This window comes from Centrocercus urophasianus, unplaced genomic scaffold (assembly GCF_019232065.1).
Source record: "Centrocercus urophasianus isolate 14NV4802_14NV808 unplaced genomic scaffold, USGS_Curo_1.0 seq_67, whole genome shotgun sequence".
In the NCBI taxonomy this organism is placed as follows: Eukaryota; Metazoa; Chordata; class Aves; order Galliformes; family Phasianidae; genus Centrocercus; species Centrocercus urophasianus.
The window spans coordinates 60599-78690 of NW_024885277.1; the positions used below are offsets into that span (position 1 = coordinate 60599).

Sequence of the window (18092 nt, forward strand, 5' to 3'; positions counted from 1 at the left end):
CTGGGTGCTTCCATGGCCTCATCTTTCACATGGTCACTGTGGTTTTGCTTCTTGCCACTGATCTGAAGTCTCTTCCCCTTCCTTTTCTCCTCCTGCTTGGCATCTCCCCCTCCTACAGAGAATGTGGGGGTGGCAAAGGAAAACAAAGCATGGGGATGTGATGCTACTCAGGCTCACGCAGTGCCATCACCTGGCTGGCACACAATTTGGCATGCTAAAATACAGCTGGGGGTAACCTGTCTTATTGCAGTCAGGCTGCAAATGGTATTGGGGTGCACACAGGCAAGCATCGTTCTCCTCATCCCTGCAGCACATGGAGGGGCTGTGGTGGTCGAGCTCTGCCCAGGGTGGATGCAATGAGCGGGCAGTGCCAGCGCAGCGTGCCGTGTTGCAGCCCAGGATAGAACTGAGATGCTTTGGCAGAAGGTTGTGGCAGAACTGGAAGAGCAGGGCCCTTGGTGAAGGTCAGGGTGAAGGGGTGTGTTTGGCAGCGGCGAGGGGGCCGGGGAGTGGTGCAGGTCAGTTTTTCAGGGCATCCATGGAGCTGTGTGGGAGAACTGGAATGGCAGAATGCCATGCCTGAGTCAAAGCAGGGAAGGAGCTTTGCTCGGGGCTCCTCCCAGCTGCACCCTCCTCCAGATGGGCTTCAAGATGCCCAGAACTGTGCACAGTCTGCTCTCACCCCACACTGTTGCCTGTTCCTCCACTCTCAGGATCAATGCCTTTATACCCTGCTCATCGCCCTCCTTTACCCACAGCAAGATGAGAGTGGAGATGTGGTACTAAGGAGCACGATTTAGTGGGCAATACTGGTGGTAGGTGGATAGTTGGGTTAGTTGATCTAGAGGTCTTTTCCAACCTTAACAGTTCTATGATTCTAAGAATACGATCAAACCAGACCTTGGGATGGGCTTTTCTGCTTCATGTGTCCAAGACATCTGCGTTGCCAAATCCCCCTCTGGGTCCTGCCCAGGTCTGGCTTTCTTCTAGCACGATTTGAAGATGTAACCTCTCCAGGCAACCTCTGTTTCAGCTCCAATCTTTGGGAGATGCCCTCAGGGGAAGGCAGCCCTTGATGCTCTGCTTCCCCTATGGCCAATGTGGATTGGGTGCCCCAGGGCTTGGGATCAAGTGCCACACATTGGGATGTTTTGCATCTGATTTAGTCCATTTTTGTTCCTAAAATTTAATATCTGAGTGTGCTTGCACCCATGGTTTGGTTTGAATTTCCTTTATTCACAATAAATAATAGATGACATTACAAAGAACTCACACAAAAATCAAAAAAATATATATGTATATATAATAATAATTGCATTCTTTCTGCAGCCACAAATAAACAGGATGCACCAGCACTAACTAATGCGTGAAAGAGCATCTATGAGCAGCATAGGTGGGGAGAGAACTGGGGGGACTTGCTGTGCCCACCTGCCCAAAGTGGTCGTTCCTCTCTGCTGGTGTCTGCACCGCGCTTCCATCTCCTGGGCCACCGAAGGCGGGGTGAGATCCTGCGTGGGCCAAATGCTTGGTCTCAGGCATCCCTGACTTGTGCAGATCTCACAGCTTGAAGGGCTTGAAGGGGTGCAGCTGTTGGGTGTGGGATCACCACGGAGGGCTGCTCTGGGCAACCTCCTTTGCTGGGCTCAGTTGGCTGCAGTAAAGCTGGGAGAGCTACTAGTGCTCATGCTCATGTAGAGGGGTTATATACACACACTGCAATGCTCCGTTCCTCCTTAGTCACGGATGGCCTTTGAGTTAGAAGGCTTTTGCTTAAGAGTCTGCTGTAGCTGGATGTGTTCATGTGCACACATGAGCCCATGTGTGGAGTTTCCTCCTCCAATACTGCTTTGTTTTTCCGTTAGCTCCTATGGTGGGGTCAACTCCATGGATTTCTTCCTCTCCTCTCTCTGTTCTTCCCATTCCTCCTCTGACTCATAGGTGCCCTTGACGATGGCCACCCTGTCTGACATGTTCATGCAGTAGGGGACGAGGATGTAGAAGTACAGCAGAGCAGCCAGGCAAGCCCCAAGGATGGGCCCAACCCAGAACACCTAGAAAGCAATAGGGGAGAGAGTGAGAGCGGATCTTGGAGGCTGGCACACCAGATGCAGCCATCACACAGCATCCACTACTACTCCACATCTCCTGTCCCCAGGAGAGGTGCAAATAGCCCTTCCAGTGGACTTCTTGTGTTGAAGTCCCCTCAACTGAAGATGTCAAGCTCCTTGAGAGCAATGATGTGGTGTTCTGGAAGGATGATGGTGAGCCTGCAGGCACTGCTGGGTGAATGGAAAGCCTGAGCAGGGCTTTTCTGCGTGCTGCGCTGACCTCATGTGATGCCCTATGCGATGTTTTCCATAACAAGGGTTATCCTTGTATCTCTGTTCTGTCCCAGGGCTTGACCTCCTCTCTTCCCTCTGTGTTTGGGATGAACAACCTCCCTCTGTTTATTCTTTCAGCTCCAGAATCAGCTTTGAAACTCCCAGTCCCATATTCCCATAGGAATTACTGCCCAGTCCCTTTGTCACTCATGCCTGGCTCCGGAGGATCCTCACCCTGCCCACCCCAGAGTGCAGCTGAGGCTCACCCAGTGCGTGGAGCTGAACTTCCTCACGATGACTGCAGGCCCAAAGGACCGTGCTGGGTTCATGGAGCAGCCAGTGAAGTAGATCTGTCGGTAAGGAAAGGAGATGGGGGTCAGGATGCTGTGTCACTTAACAAATATGAGCGACTTTACCCTACCTGCAGTAGAGACTTGGAACTAGATGAGATTTAAGATCCCTTCCAACCCAACCATTCTATAGTCCCATGGTTCTTTGATCTTTAAGAACCCTTTCAACCCAGCCATCCTATGGTTCTACGATCTTTAAGGACCCTTCTAGCCCAATTCCGAAACAGCCCTCTGTTGCAGAGATGTGGGGATCCCCGTGGTATGGAGAAAGAGCCCATGAGATCTATTTAATGCAAATCCCTCCAGGGCTGTCTGCACGAGACTATTTTAGGGAGTCCCATTGTAGAGAAATGCCAGTCCCATCACCCTCCCTGGACACTCACCCCCACCAAATGGCCCACGGCGACAGAAAGGCCAATAGACAGTGCTGGGGAGCCCACGTTGCCATTCCTCCTATTATCCGTGGATGCGAAGATGCAGGCAGCCAACTGGAAGGTGAGAATCATCTCCACCACGACTGCCTGGCCAGGGGTTGTGTTGTTGTTGAGCTGTGAGCCGTTGAGAATGAAAATAATTAACCATCTGCCAGGCTGGGAGGGCTCTCAGCTCCTTTTATGGTGGATTTGAGTCTGCTCCCTCAGGACTTGATGTTTTCCCACCTGCATGCTTAATCCACTTTTTCCCTGCATTTCTCTCCCCATCTTGCTCGCCATCCACTTTGTGGAGGAACTCCCCAGGAGGTGGGGGAGCAGCCACTGCAGGGGGGCACAGGAGGAAGAGTGTGGGCTGAGATGAAGGTCTCTCACTGCCAGAGGAACAGGGAATGTCACTGGGGTAATACATGAGGGATGTTTGCTGCAAGGTGGACTCAACCTCGTCAGGCATGGAAAAAGCCAGGTGACCTGAGCTTGTTTTATTTTCTCTGCTTTTTTTTTTTTTCTCCCTTTTTCTTTTTCCTTTCTTTTACCTCAAGGTGACCGATTTGGGACATGTATTGCATGGCAGCAGGATGCACTGTGGCACCTCATTCCAGTGATCCAATCTTCTGCACAGTGTCTGTACTACTCTGAGGGGTCCAGACCAGGATCAGGCAGAGCAGTAATCCCACTGCTCCAATTTCAGCTGTTTCCCAGCACTGCCCCCAGGGTTTGGGACACACTGTCTTCCTTTGCTGCTCTTGCAGGGTCTCAGGGTCTCACCACATCCCCTCCTCTGCCAGGAGAAGTCCCTGCCCCTCACAGCCCCTCTGTGCCCTCCCATGCATTGCTCCTCATTGCACATGCTCCAGCTCTTCTCCACAGACCCCCTCCATTCACTCCCATTCCCAGCTCCCCGTGGTCCTGCTGAGCTCCCACTGCCTGCACTGGTTTGGCTGGGCTCTGCTCCCTGCCCCCCTCTGTCTCCTGGCGCAGCTCCTTTCCTGACACTAATCTCCAGGTGGAGAAGCTGCGCTCAAGAACAGCTCAATGGTGCTGGTGACTCACTGGGGCCCTTAGGATAAAGGAAGCGCTCATTAAGGGAGAAAAAAACCACACCATCCATCACACAACACAATAAACCTGTCAGTGCTCTCTGGCTACCTCGGCATTTACTCCAATCTCATTCCCATCCCCTCTGCGTACGGGACAGCACGCCAAGACCAACCATCCTCAAGGATTTGGCTCTCCAGGTCGGCACCGGTGCCAGAGAAGCAAAGATTCCACAGAAGGTGAGCATTCAGGTGGATCATCTCCAGGTCGGAGACTTACCGAATTGATGGCCAGGTTGCCACGGGTATTGGCTGGTGTCACACCGTAGAGGATGCCAGCCCCGGCGATGGCCCCGACCAGCTGAGCAATCACATAGAAGAGTGTCCGGAGGAAGGAGATCTGATTCCCAACGAAGAAGGCGATGGTCACAGCGGGGTTGATGTGGGCACCACTGATGTGGCCAAACGCCTGCACCAGTGTGCCAATGGCCAGGCCAAAGGCCAGCGAGATCTGCAGGATGCTGGGGAGTGCGGATGGCCACTTCAGTGCCGAGCCGAGGCCGATGAAGACGAAGATGAGAGTGGAGATGAACTCGACGAAGACGGCTCGAGCGAAGGCCAAAGTTAATATTTCCCTCTTCATGGTGGGAGTGGGTGGAGGGCAGCTGGGAAGGAAGAAAGTTTAGGTTTCCTCTGTCTCCAGGCTCTTCTGTCTGCACCGAGTTGTAGGGCCATACCTATCTATATATGCAACAGCAGCAGGGAGCTGTGTTACAAGGCGGTGGGTGGAGCCGAGGAGTTAGCCAGTCCTCCCAAATTATCATGTGAAACTGGAAAAGTTTCCATCTGAAAATAACTTCGGAGCCTCTTGGTGAACCAATGACTCAGATATTGGTGGTATTTCTTTCTTCTTCCCTCTGCAAACAAAGAGCCCCTATAGGGTGTCTCCGTGGTCGTTAGATAACATGGTTGCATAACGATGCTGCGCTCCCTCCTCTGCTTTTCCCTTTTACTACCTCTTGTCAGGTGCCGAGTGTTTTGTTAGCTGAGGTGTAGCTGTTATTCCCTTCCTCTATGTGCTCGTGGCACAAAGAACACTGCAGCTTTGCTTGAAAACTCCCATTGCTGTTGTTGGGCTGGAGGAGCTGTCCCAGGGCTGTGCTCCCACGCTTGGCCAAGTGCATTGGATTTAGATAAGAAACGAAATGTTAAGCAAAGTTAAGCACCTGGAGCTGCTCCCGGGCTGTCAAGATAGCTCAGAGTCAGAAAGCAAGTGTTTTGTGATCACCCCAAGGGCAGAGCTTGGGGAACACAGTCAAACTGGAGCTTCCCCGGAGTGCCCACACGGGGGCTGGAGGGGATGGTATGGCCCAAGAACAGAAAGGCTGATTTCAGTCTCTGAGCCCCTTTGCTGCCTTTCTACTCTGCTGCTCCTTCCAGAGACCGATAAGCATCGGGTGTGGGTTTCACCAGTGTTGGCAGTCGGTGGTGCTCCGTGCCAATACCAGGGAGGGTGAATCCTACCCCGTCATCTCAGGTCTTTTTTTTTCTTTTTGCTTTCCAAGCTCTTGCTCAACAAAGTCAATTATTTTACTCATGGGAATGCCAGCACAAAGCCACAGGCATTGCATGGACACAAGCCACATTTACATGTCTCTTCTCATGTTCACACGGCATTGGTCTCCATTCCAAATCCGTCTGGCTGGAAGTCCTTGGCTGGCAGGGAGCTGCTGGGGGCTGAGGTTTGGAGGCAGAAAATGGCTCTGGTGACGCTTCACAATGACTTCTTGATTTGTTTGCAGTTGTGTGCCAGGATTTACGTTTGTTTCAAATGGGTTTGAGGGCTCCCCTCTGCTCACCTTGCTGTTCTTCAGCACAGCTGATTGGTTGCATATTGCTTTCCTCAGGCAAACCGATCTCTCCATGCAGGGAATATCCAAGGCTGCAGTGCGCTTCTGCAGAAGTAGTCACTCTCCAGCACACAGCAGTCAAAGCTCCACGTGTATTTTTGGTAAAAAGCATTTCAAATCCCTCTTTGAATTTAAAAAGTGCTGAAAAATTGCATTCACTGCTGCCTTCTGCTGGGTGCAGTCAGACTTGCATGTAGCCAGTTCCGTTTGGGGTCAAAGCCAGAAGGGATTCCCTTCTACAGAGCCAAAAATAAAGGAGACCTTTTCCTCCAGCTGGGCCCAGAGTCCTGAGCTCAGCACACAGATCCAGCGCTCCTTACAGCACAATTCCTCCTCATCATTTCCTCCCGGTTCTACTAGTCCTGTGGATCTGGTCGGGTGAAAAACCAGCTCTGTTATCCTAGAAGCACCTGGTCCGTTGGCATGTTTTGGTGAAAGTTTTGCAAGCTGGTTTTTCAAGGTACCCTGGCCAGATTCCAGTTGGAGTAATTGCTCACCACTTCCCTTCCATCCTCCTGTGGTTCCTCCTGGATTGGATGCACCTTGCTCTCATCCTCCCACCTTTCTCATAGCACGGCTCTCTGTGTGTGGTGGCCGAGTTTTGCCATGTGTATTGATATAGGCTGGTGATTTCGGGTGACAGTGTGGCTTCAGCTCAACACCGGCAGCACCGAGCTTGAACTCACCTCCCAGATTGTGGATAAGAACCTCCAAAAGTAAGAAAGTCCTCCCACCAGACTAGGGGATGTAATGAAATAATGCTGAATATGATGGGGAAAACCTTACAGAGAGAGATGCAGGATGTTTCTCAAACTACAGACCTTGCAAAATGGGTTTTCCCATGGTTGTTTGAAGACTTTCCAGGGTTGTCATGGTTTTATGATTTTTGTTACTCTGTCAGGGTGTTCCTGCTCGGCTTCTCTGATGTCTGGCCATGAGGTGTTGGGAAGGCTTCCTTCCTCTTCCCTTCTATATGCCCTCCAAAGAACCTGTGCGAGCTGAAAGTGTCTTGGATGCGTCAAATGTAATTGAATTGGGCAAGCAGGCGTTGCACAGGGCCCTGCTGACAGATGGACTCCCACGTGCCAGGGCCACGCATACCTCACTTCTCCCAGTGGTTTAGGAGGTAAAGAGACATGGAGGCTTTGCCATCACGAGGAGAATGGTTTCAACCACTCTTCTTGTTGGCATCTGCAAGCAAACAAAGCACAGCCAACTTATCCCAAATCATTGCAGGGCCACATGGCTTGGTGGCACCTTGGGGACAGTGTGCAGGAGGCAGACAGGGACCTGAACCCACTGCTTGCATTGCTTGAAAGGGAGGAAGGCAGCCATGCCTCATCCTTGCCCGGGGCACTGCAGCTCTGCCTCACCCACGGAGGTGTGTGTGTCATTACTGGATACGTGTGCCAGCCCCTGTCATCCCTGGGTCGCTGGTTGCATTTCTGAACCCGTACCATGCTTCTATTAATTCGTCTTTTCCACAGCAGCCCCAGTTTCTGGCGGGTTCAGCTCTGTGTCAGACCTCAAAGCCCGGCAGATCATGGACACGGTTTAGTGGGAGCTATTGGTAATAGGTGAACGGTTGGACTGGATGATCTTTTAGGTCTTTTACAACCTTGGTGATTCTATGATTCTATGATACTATCAGCTTGCATGGAGTTGAGTTTGAACTATAAGTGCTGCTGAGATCCAGACTAGCCCAGTTTTTGGGCTGGCCCTCTCACCTGGCTCCATACTCTGACCAAGGACCTTCCAGCTGGCACAGGAATACAAGCAAGCCACAACAGCAACCAACTCCTTCTGCTGGAATCTGTGATTAGTTGGGATTAGATGGCTGGAGGAGAAAGTTTGCCTTGGTTTGTTTTTAAAGAAGGGCTGTTTCTTGCTGGCTCAGCTCTGGGAGCTTGCAGCAAGGTATGAAATAAACCCAGGTGGGGAATTCAAAGCAGAGCAAGCAAACTTTTTGCTTTTCATTCTATTCCTGAGGCTGCTGCTTTCTGTGGTGGGGTTGGGGCAAAGCCTCACTGCACCGTGGTGTCTCTGTGCAGGCAGGTTCAGATGAGGCTTTCAAGGATTTCTCTAATCTACCTCACAATCTGCCCGTGCTTGCTTTAAAGTTGAGGGATTATTTTGCTGGCCTGAGGCAAGTGACATTTCCACCTTCTCCTTCCCTGGAGGCTTTGGCTTCCCCCAGCAACCTGATCTGGTGCTTTGGAGCAAAAAGCCCTTGAGCTCCACCGACCAACACCCAAAATTGGCTGTAGGAGCCTTTGCTGTGGATGTGTCCAACGTCGGCAGCTTTCAGGTTGGTTGAGCTGCACTCAGTTCTGGGTCTTGATTTTGGGACAGGCAGAAGGGATGGGCTACAGCACTTTGCAGGCCAGGTTTACTCTTGGGATGTCCTCATCTTTCTTGCTGCCATCCAACCATGCAGCAGGTGCCACTTTGGCTTGCAAAGGTGGTCGCAAAGTTGCCATCCAGCCCTTGCTGGTCACAGACCTTGTAACCAAGACCTTGTGTATAAGTTGGGCTGATGCCACCAAAATGCTGAATAGTGTTAATGCTTAATAACAGCATTGCTCTGCTCCTCGCTGAGAAATTACTTGGCAGTCTCTAAAGCATCCAAGTAAGTGGATGCAAACACTTTGGTACTGGTCTGCAATGGAAATGCCAGCATCCTTAATAATTAATTTGCATCATAATAATCATTAAATTGACACATGGGGATAATCACGTATAGTAGGGAAAGCAAAGCCTGATTAGAAAAGAGATCTCTGCAGATCATCCAGGATGAAAGCTGGGCCTGAAACCCTGGTGTCCTGATTTTCAGGTCTAGCCCTTTCCAGTGAAGCCACCTGCACCTGTGACATTGGGAGGCTGCATTTCTGCTCATCTAGGTAAATACTTTGCATTCTTAGGCCAGTAGCCACTCACTGGGATTTAGACAGACCTGCATTTGTGAGATGGTTTTCCTCTTGAAATGTATTTGCCATGGAAGTCTCATCTTTGCCCACATAGTCTCCTCGTAGGGTTGCAAGGAGTCTGGGCTGCATCAGGGCAGAAGGGACCTGGAGAACAAGACCAGCCTCCAAGGCAAGTAGGATGCAGCAGGTAACATAATAAAGCATAGTCTGGAACCTCTTAAAAGCTGAAATCCTTGCATCCTGGCTCCAAGAGCTTGGGACTTTGCCAAGCAAAATGTTGGTTAGAAAACAATTATTTTCACCCCGTTCTGCCTCTGAGGCCCAGACGAGAGGCACTGAGAAACCTCTCACCCTAAGAAGTTACAGATAATTTACACCGATCGGGGCTTAAAGGGACTCATGATCATGTGCTGTTGGAGCTGAAGGCTTGCACTGAGTGGTCTCTGGATAAATGTCTGATTATCTTCAGATTCCTCACGTTCCTGGAAAACCATGCTGAAATTTGAAGCAGAGCTTCTGGTCTCATACCCAGATTCATTGGCAGAGTCTTGGGAGAAAGGCCTCTCTGGAACTGTAGGAATTAGCTGAGGACTTCACTTTGCTTATGGACCCCCACTATTGCCAGCCACTTCTTCAGGCCAAAGGTTTTGTAGAATCATAGAACCATTATGGTTGGAAAAGGCCACCCAAGCCATTCAGTCCAACCCCAGCCCATCCTACCATGCCCACTGGCCATGTCCCTAAGTGCCACATCTCATCACTCCTGAACACCTCTAGGGTTGGTGACCTCACCACATCCCTGGGCAATCTGTGCCAATGCATCACCACTCCTTTGGAGAATAAATTATTCCTAATATCCAAACTGCACCTAATCTAGCACAACTTCAGCCATTCCCTCCCATCCTAAAATCATCATGTTGCAGAGTGTCACCATGCCCCTGGGTAGCAACGTGGTGGTCCAACTGGTATCTACATGAAATCACATTTTCCTGCTGAACACCTACTGTATTCTGGCACTTCACTGATGTCTTAAATAAATGGGTTGAGCTGAATATCTGGCAACCAAGGAAAGCGGTCGAGGAAAGTCCAAAATGCCCTTAAATTCTCACAGCAGCTCCAGGACTGCCAACAGGCTTTGCAGGATGTCTGCCCCAAAACTGGTCAAGATGACAGTGTACAGGTGGAGCAACAGAACAGGAGAGGGAGAAAAGGCCTGTGGTCACAAGTGATGGCAGGGCATAGGAAGCAATGAGATCTGAGGCACTTTGTACAGTGATTTATGTTTGGATTTCATGGTCATATTATTTATCACAAGTCCGTGATTACACTAATAAAGGTTAATTTATGGTGCAATGAACATTGCAGATATTCATCATGGGGAGTCATGAATTCATGGGTGGGAATGCACAGGTTGTTTTGAATCCTGGGCCAAAGCATTCCTCTTGAGGTCTAATACAAAAAGCGTTATCAGCTTAGGGAGGGTTTTGGTTGGTCTGTGGCAGCTGTGATCTCTGGGTGGCTGAGATCTCTAATTTGAACAGCACTGGTGTAAGTCTGGAATGACTGGCTTGGTTTCCTGACAGTGCAAGTTTTGGAAGTGTCATTGAAGACAATGATAGCTGCATGGAGAGGGAAAATCTGCGTGCCTGATTGTCTCGAGAGGACTCAGGCTGTTTTAGCCATCTGAAAATCTGGTTCAGTGAGATTGCTTCATGTTAACACTGCATGCCAAGAGCTGAATCCAGCCAGGGCAGGAATGGGAGCAGAGCTAGGTGCTCAAGGAGGAATGGTCCTTATTTGGTGGGTCAGTAGTTGGAAGATGGGGGCTGTGTTTTCACTGTTATTTTTGCAGATCAATAGGCTGTTGGCTTGAAGCTGGGCTGCATAATACATGTATGACCACATAGATATTATATGACCAGAAATGTGAACCGAATAATGACACATGTATAAATTCATTGGTAGAAGTAAATTTAAAGCACTTTATTTGAAAGAGGACAGTGAGTTATTAGACACTAAAACTCATTTGTAGGGCTCTTCACAGTTTATGTGTCTTAAACATTGTCATGGTACCTAATAAATTAAATGGTTGGATCTGAGGGCATGTAATTAACTTCAACATTGAAGAAAAAAAAAATCATGAATCAGCTGTATGGTGCTGTCTGTAGAAGCTCATTGGTAGGATAAATTCTGGGTAAATGTGTTTGGGTTTCCCTGGAACACATAGAATGTTTTTCCTTCAAACAGCAGCAGAAATATGAACTAATTTTAAACATGAATAATTGGTGATTTTTACGTGACTTTACACTCTGTTTGAATGGAAATGTGATTGAATGGAAACCTGGCAGTGGCTGAACTGGGACCTGCTGGTCAAACTGGAGAGCAAGAAGAAATGCACAGTTGGTAGAAATAGGGACAGATATCGTGGGAAGAGCATAAGGAAGCTGCCAGGCTGTGTAGGGATGGGGTCAGAAAGGCCAAGGTCCAGCTTGAACTGAACCAAGGGATGCCAAGAATAAGAAAGGCTTCTACAGGTACCTCAACCAGAAAGGAGAAGTCCAGGAGCTTCGTGAAGCAAAAACCTGCATATTGGAGCAAATTCTCCTGGAATGTGGCTAAGGAACATGGAAGACAGGGAGGTGATACAAGAGAGCTAGCATGGCTTCAGCTTAGTGGCCTTTTATGATGGTGTCACTGCATCAATGGACAAGGGAAGAGACACTGATGTCATCTATCTGGACTTTGGTGAGGTCTTTGACACCGTACTCCACAACATCCTTCTCTCCAAATTGAAAAGAGATGGGTTTGATGGGCAGGCAGTTTGATGGATGAACTGGCTGTAGGATCGAATCTTGAGAGTGGTGGCCAATGTCTGAATGGAGATCAGTGATGAGTGCCCAGGGCCTGGGCAACCTGATGTAGTTGAAGGTATCCCCGTTCACTGCCAGGGGGTTGGATTGGATGGCCTTTAGTGGCCCCTTAAAACTCTGAGGGTTCTATGATTCTACGATTTCATTTCCCACTGCTCAGACTAAGAACAGATACAGATTTTATTTAAAAAAAACAAACAAACTATTTTTGAAATAGTATTCAAGTGCTCCTTTGTCGCTGAACAACCAAGGTGGAGGACTAGAACCACTGGGACAAGAGGAGGAGGAGATGGGTACAGGTAGAGAACAGCGGACAGAGGAAGAGCATCATCTGATGGTGGTTCCAGTCAAAAGAGTGGGAGAAGGAAAACAATCAGTAACTTTCTCTAGGGTTTGGAGTTGGAGCCCATCTTGTTGAATACTTCCATTAGCAACCTTAGCAGAAAAAATCCCAAATGAGGTGGTGATGTTCTGTGACGGTGCAATGCAAGGGAGACGTCGTCAACAGAAAGAGGCATGAGGATGTCATGCGGGAAATGCATAACTTTGAGGCTGAGTAATAGAAACGAGATTAAATTTAATGCTTAAAAGAGCTAAGGCATGTCCCAAAGACAAACCCAAATTCTTTGACTATTCTAGTAGCTGTAACCAGGTTCTGATGAAAGGATGGGATGGTCAAGAGCCATTGGTGTGGTGCATCTGTGAAAGCAAGAGTCAGAGAAGCTCATATCTGAAATGCTTTGTATTACTCATTCGAATAAGGGTGGGATAGGAATGGAGGAAAAAAAGCAAAATCTGGGCAGAAAGAAGAAGCATTGAAGCTGAGGGACAGTAGTGGTCTAGGAACAGCCAAGCTGTGGATTATCTGGGGCTGAAAATTAGAAGGTTTCCCATCATCACAGGAGGGAGCAGTTGCAAGAGCTCCCCAGTGGGGTGAGAGGGAACGCGAGGACACTCTTCCAGTCTGCAAAAGCAAAGAGCATCTGCATTCCACTGTGGGTCATAAATGTGCTTGGGTTCCTTGCAGCAGCAAAACTTGCAGGTTGTGAGATCTGTGTGGCAAGGAGCAATGCTCTCAGTGTGTCCAAACAGCTGGGCAGTGAGAAGAAGTGGGAGAAGGGTGAGCAGAGTTCAAAAGCAATGAGGCATCGGGTGGCAACCTCCACACCCAGCAAACACCTGTAATAACACCTCTCTGCAGCGCCTCGAGAAGGGCAACGAGCTCCACTGCGCACTGCCTCCTGCGAGGGGGACTTGAAGGTGGGACTCCAGCATGTGCTCATCCCTGCTGCTGCACTGGTGGCTTTGCTTTAACGGTGCTTTCCTCTAAAGTTAGAAAACCTGCAGACATAGAGCTGGATGGCAAAGTTGGGCCATCACAGCGCATCTCCCCATGATGAGGCAACATGAGACCCCAGCAAAATAAAAACAGAGAGAGGAGAGAGGTGAAGCACTGTTTGGAACATCGGGGTTCCCTCAGCTCCTCTCCTATCCCTGGGTTGGCTCGGCTATACCTTCTCAGACCTCCCCCTCGGCAGGGTCTGTGGGGAGTGCAGCTCCACTGACTGCCGCCGCCGTGCCTCACGCTCTGCCCAGTCTTCCTCTGGCTCCATGCCTTTGAAGATGGCAAGCCGCTCTGAGAAGGTTTTGGATTGTGGGAAGAGAATGTAATTGTAGATGATGGATGCAGCCACTGCCCCAACCAGGGGGCCCACCCAGAAGACCTATGGAAAAAGGAAAGAGAAGAATGTGGTAAGCAGAAGCCTGCCCGTGCTTGGAGGATGAAGAGGAGAGGGTCTCTGGGTCTCTGAGAGCATTACAGGCATCTTATGGACCTGTTCATCCTGTTTTGCTGTTAAGACCAAATACAGAAGACAGATCTGCTCTGGCCCTCTCTTTGACTTGGCTATCTCTTGTCTGTTCCCTTGTTTTTATGCCTGAATGTACATGCCCACCTTCTTCTGTCTCTTCCTCCTCTGAGAGTGAATGCTGTAAGATCTCCACTTATGACAGCACTGTTGTGAGCAGGACAATGGTTTGGGTTGCTTTGAAGACGTCATCCTACCCATTTACACAATCCTATGGAGAGGAAGAGGCTCCCAGCTTGGACACCTCTAAGCATGGCCACAGCTTCAATGCTGAGCTAGCAATGCCTGGAAGTGTCCCTAAAAGAGCTGATGGAAAATACATGCCTGGATCCAACTGGAACCAGGAAAGGTCTCCAGGATGGTGAGAAGAGGTTCATTCTCCATTGGTTTTATCTCTTTTGTTAAGTCATGGCCAACAAAACACACCCCTTTTTCTGTTGCAACTCACCTTGCTCAGATAAGCTAATTAAGCACCCGGCAGCCCCACCTCTTTCTGCAAATCTCTACATCTCTCCTCTAAACAGGAGCTGGTGCTGAGATGCTGGACCTGGTTGGCTTTTTGTTTTTCTAAGCATGCTGATAACCTGGTGGGCCCATCCCACTGACCCAACACCAAGAGCACAATTCTTACCCAATGGTCACTAAAGTCTCCAACAATTACAGCTGGGGCAAAGGATCTGGCTGGGTTCATGGAGCAACCAGTGTAACGGATCTGCAGAGAAACACCACACTGAGTGCTAGCATTAAACCCTTTTACCACATTTTAATATATCCCGGTGTGTTATTAGCATGATTCATCCTCCAAGCCAGTGTTTCATATCCCAGTGTACCCCATTACAGGAAAAGAAATGCTACCAGCTTCCAGCACTTGAGTCAACACACATGAGTCCCATTTGTGCATCTCTGGTGCAAGCTGATGTGTCTGCATGGTGCAAGTTGGGTGACGTATACTGCAATGGGAACACGTTTCTGCCGTGCCTGTTCCTGGAGCACATTGCTACTCCTTGCCACAGAGGATTGAAGGAAAGTAATTCCACAGCAAGCCACACAGGCTTGCATATCATTAAGGATGGAAGATGTGATGCAAACATTGCTGTTCTAATCCTGAGAGGCTGGGAGTGTTGGAGGATAATGTGTTTTTTTCCCTGCAAAAGTTAGCTGTGAGGGATTTCCCTGGCTATCCATCCTACATAATTCACAGTTTGTCACGGTCTTGAGAGTCACAGTTGCTAACACGTTCGCTCCAAGATAGAAGACCCCATGGATCTGTGGGAGCTCTCAATGGAACTTGAGGAGCAGCAGATACAGCAGGTTATGGATTTTTTGGTGACCAATAACAGCTCAGCTCAGGCTATGGTTGTACTGTGGCTTTGGTGGAATTTTCCTGCTGTACCCGCTTCAAAACCATGAGTACTGACTGCATCAGTCACAAATCACCCACGAGTTACAGACCTCTTGGCAGAAACACAGAGACACTCCACCAAGCACTGCTCTTTCACCCGTTCTACTCACTCCAAGGAGATGGCCAACAGCAACAGAAAAGCCAATGGACAGTGCAGGAGACCCGATATTGTCCTCCCGGCGTTCATCAGTGGAAGCAAAGATGCAGAGGACGAGCTGGAAGGTGAGGAAGAGCTCAACAGTGACTGCCTGCCCCGTCGTCGTCTCATTGTGCAGCTGGAAGGGGAGAAGACATTTCAGGAATGGGCAAATTCAGTGCCTGGGCTGGAGATTTAGAGAGGAAACCCAGAAAGGCAGAGGAAACGGGTGAGATTTTTGGAGGAGGGGGAGAATTTTCCCAGGAAAAATGGAAAGTGCCTCAGTGGGCAACGTTTGATGGACATGGAAGGAAACGCTTTTGTGTCACTCATTTGGGCATTGTTTTTTCCACTCTCTCCCCCAGAGGATTTTTTTCTCTCTTTGCCTCATGTTTGAAATGCAAAATGCCTTTTGGAAAAAAAAAATATACGAATTGCTTTTTTTAAAAAAGAGATATTTTGGCACAGAAAAAGACAATAATCCCATCTCGCTTCCCACTCTTTGACTACAAAAATACTCTGACTTGGTCTGAAGGTGTGCCTGTTGCACACCCTCTCCTCCAACTCTGGTTTCTGGCACTTTGCAAATCCTTGAAGGTTTTTAATTTGGATCTGGGTGGATCTGGCAGCAGCTATCTCTTCCCTCAGCCCATCCTGCCACATCTCCGCCTGTTCTTGCCCCATGTCACCCCTGCTTTGGGTGTCCCCCCAAATGCTGATCCCAAGAACGCTTTGCTCAGTGACACAGCACAGCAGCAATCATCCTCCTGCCCAAACACAGAGTGGGATCTCGCTCTTCTCTCTCTGATATTCCCCTAATTTTTGAAGGATGATCTGTGCAAGCAGCTGCATGATGAACAGCCCACAGGGGAAAAGAAAATCAAAATTTCTTCTTTCAGGTGCTTTGTGTTTTAAAACAGTATTTTGAAAGTCTCTTAGAACTCATACTGCTTTGTTGGGCTTATTAAACCTCAGCTACTATCGATATAAATAGTCTTGTTCAGTCTAATCCTCAGTTCCTTTTCAACCCTTTCAATCTCTTTGGCAGTGAAGCTGGGTCTGGCAGTGCCAGCTGACTTCTGCAAGAGAAAGGATTTCCCCGTTTCCTCCTGAAACACACTGCCTTCCTCCTCCTCACCAGTTCTGGATGATGATGCTGCTGGCATGGACACCTCTGCAGAAGCACAGCTGCTGCTACCCATGGAGAAGGGAGTTACAGTGAGCACTGACTTTCTCCTTCAGTCCCTGTGTACAATGTGCATGGTGTGAAAAGGGGATTTGGGATGTTACTGGGGAGTTTTTGTGGTTCCTGGTGTTCCCTCATCTTCTTTATTCTCCTCACATCTGTAAAGGGAGATCCTTGTGCTGTGGGTTGCAGAATGCTGTGTGTTTGCCTGGTGGCATTGCTGGAGCACTTTTATGTTCTGTCCCAGGTGGAACTGGGACGGCCATCCCTCCACAGTGGGATGTGGCAAAATGAACATTGCTATCTGATGAGAAGCTGGAGCTTAGACAAAAAAATCCAGGCTCATCATCCCCAGTGCCATGGAATCTCATAGCACAGCTATGCTCTATAGGTGGTGGCACAATGTAACGGAGAGGGGAGAAAAGGCTTCCCCTGCCCACACCAAGAGTGGTAGAGGAATGGGACTGGGGCAAGAGGAGCTGAGAGAATCATAGAATTCTGTCACAGAATCATAGAATGGCTGAGGTTGGAGGGGAAATTAAGAATCATCCACTTCCAACCTAACCCAACCCATGTCCTTCCCTAACCTGTATCTCCACAGAATCAAGATCTTCCTCAATAAAGCCTGAGATAAGGCTGAGATGAGGGTTTGTCTCCTACCTAGGTGTCTCTCCAGCCAGCTGGATCACCTCTGTTTTCAGTCCCTAAAAGCAGAGGAGCCGGTCTGGAGCCCTGTCTTCATCCCTGCTGCTGGTAGAATCCATGCTATATCTCACTCTGCCAATCCAATGTTTAATAAAGGTCCTTGCTGATCCCAAAGCCCTCAGCCTTCCCCAAGCTTCACCCCAAACCTCTCAGCTCCTTCTCTCACCTGCCATGGGCTGCAGCCTCACCTTGTTGATGGCCAAGCCTTTCCGCGAGTCGACTGGGGTGATCTCATGCAGGATGGCAGCCCCTGCCACGGCCCCCAGGAGCTGGGCCACCACGTAGAAGACTGCACGCAGGAAGGAGACGTGGGAGCCGACAAGGCAAGCCACCGTCACCGCCGGGTTGATGTGGGCTCCGCTGACGTGCCCCAAGGCTTGGACCAACGTGCCGATGGCCAAGCCAAAAGCCAATGCAGTTTGAAGGATGCTCGGGGCGGAAGCTGAGGGCCAGTTCAGAGCAGAGCCCAGGCCGAAGAGGATGAAGACCAAGGTCGCCAGAAACTCTGCCAGGACGGCCCGGGTGAAGGCTACAGAGCGGAGCTCCCACATCATGGAGGCTGCAAAGACTGGCCCTGCCTGCAGGGACTTCAGACAATCGTTGTAGCACTGCTGGGTCCAGAGATGATGATGGGGGTACAAGCCCTATATATAAGGGTATGGGATGCAGGAGGATTGCCCACTGAAGGAGGTGGGGTTGTGGTCCTGGGAAACCCGATGCTTTCCTTCATTTGTGTTCCAGATGAGGGAACTTCAGAGCCTGCCCCTGCTATTAAAGCTGGGGAATGCAGTGCTCACCATCCTTGGGAGGACATAAATCAGCCTTGAGCAATGCCAGGAAATGCTGTTTCCTCTTCCCAGTGCTTTCTTAACAAGCCTTTGGAAGTGCTCCTTGCTCTGTCTCCCTATCACCTGCAGCATGGGGAGAAGAGAAAGTGAATGAGGAGTCT

The 18092-nt window shown here is 49.5% G+C and overlaps 2 protein-coding genes across 2 annotated transcripts; both read right to left on the reverse strand.

Moving 5' to 3' along the window:
- Positions 1–1215: 1215 nt before the first annotated feature.
- AQP5 (aquaporin 5) lies at positions 1216–5010 on the reverse strand. Its single transcript, XM_042837110.1, has 4 exons — positions 4420–5010; positions 3055–3219; positions 2588–2671; positions 1216–2051 (listed from the first exon to the last, which is right to left on the reverse strand). The coding sequence occupies exons 1-4, from the start codon at positions 4780–4782 to the stop codon at positions 1866–1868; spliced, it is 798 nt and encodes a 265-aa protein (XP_042693044.1). The 5' UTR covers positions 4783–5010; the 3' UTR covers positions 1216–1865.
- Positions 5011–13354: 8344 nt separating this feature from the next.
- On the reverse strand, positions 13355–17697 carry AQP2 (aquaporin 2). The gene is made up of 4 exons (XM_042837112.1): positions 17332–17697; positions 15227–15391; positions 14346–14426; positions 13355–13570 (listed from the first exon to the last, which is right to left on the reverse strand). The coding sequence occupies exons 1-4, from the start codon at positions 17695–17697 to the stop codon at positions 13355–13357; spliced, it is 828 nt and encodes a 275-aa protein (XP_042693046.1).
- Positions 17698–18092: the final 395 nt, after the last annotated feature.

Excerpts from the sequence above, each read along its gene's own strand:
- AQP5 (XM_042837110.1), bottom strand. The coding sequence starts at position 4,782 with ATGAAGAGGGAAATATTAACTTTGGCCTTCGCTCGAGCCGTCTTCGTC. Across the intron at positions 3,220-4,419 it reads GCAACCTGGCCATCAATTCG|CTCAACAACAACACAACCCC; the intron begins GTAAGTCTCCGA and ends AACGGCTCACAG. Across the intron at positions 2,052-2,587 it reads AGTTCAGCTCCACGCACTGG|GTGTTCTGGGTTGGGCCCAT; the intron begins GTGAGCCTCAGC and ends ATTGCTTTCTAG.
- AQP2 (XM_042837112.1), bottom strand. The coding sequence starts at position 17,697 with ATGATGTGGGAGCTCCGCTCTGTAGCCTTCACCCGGGCCGTCCTGGCA. Across the intron at positions 15,392-17,331 it reads AAGGCTTGGCCATCAACAAG|CTGCACAATGAGACGACGAC; the intron begins GTGAGGCTGCAG and ends CTCCCCTTCCAG. Across the intron at positions 13,571-14,345 it reads GAGACTTTAGTGACCATTGG|GTCTTCTGGGTGGGCCCCCT; the intron begins GTAAGAATTGTG and ends CTTTTTCCATAG.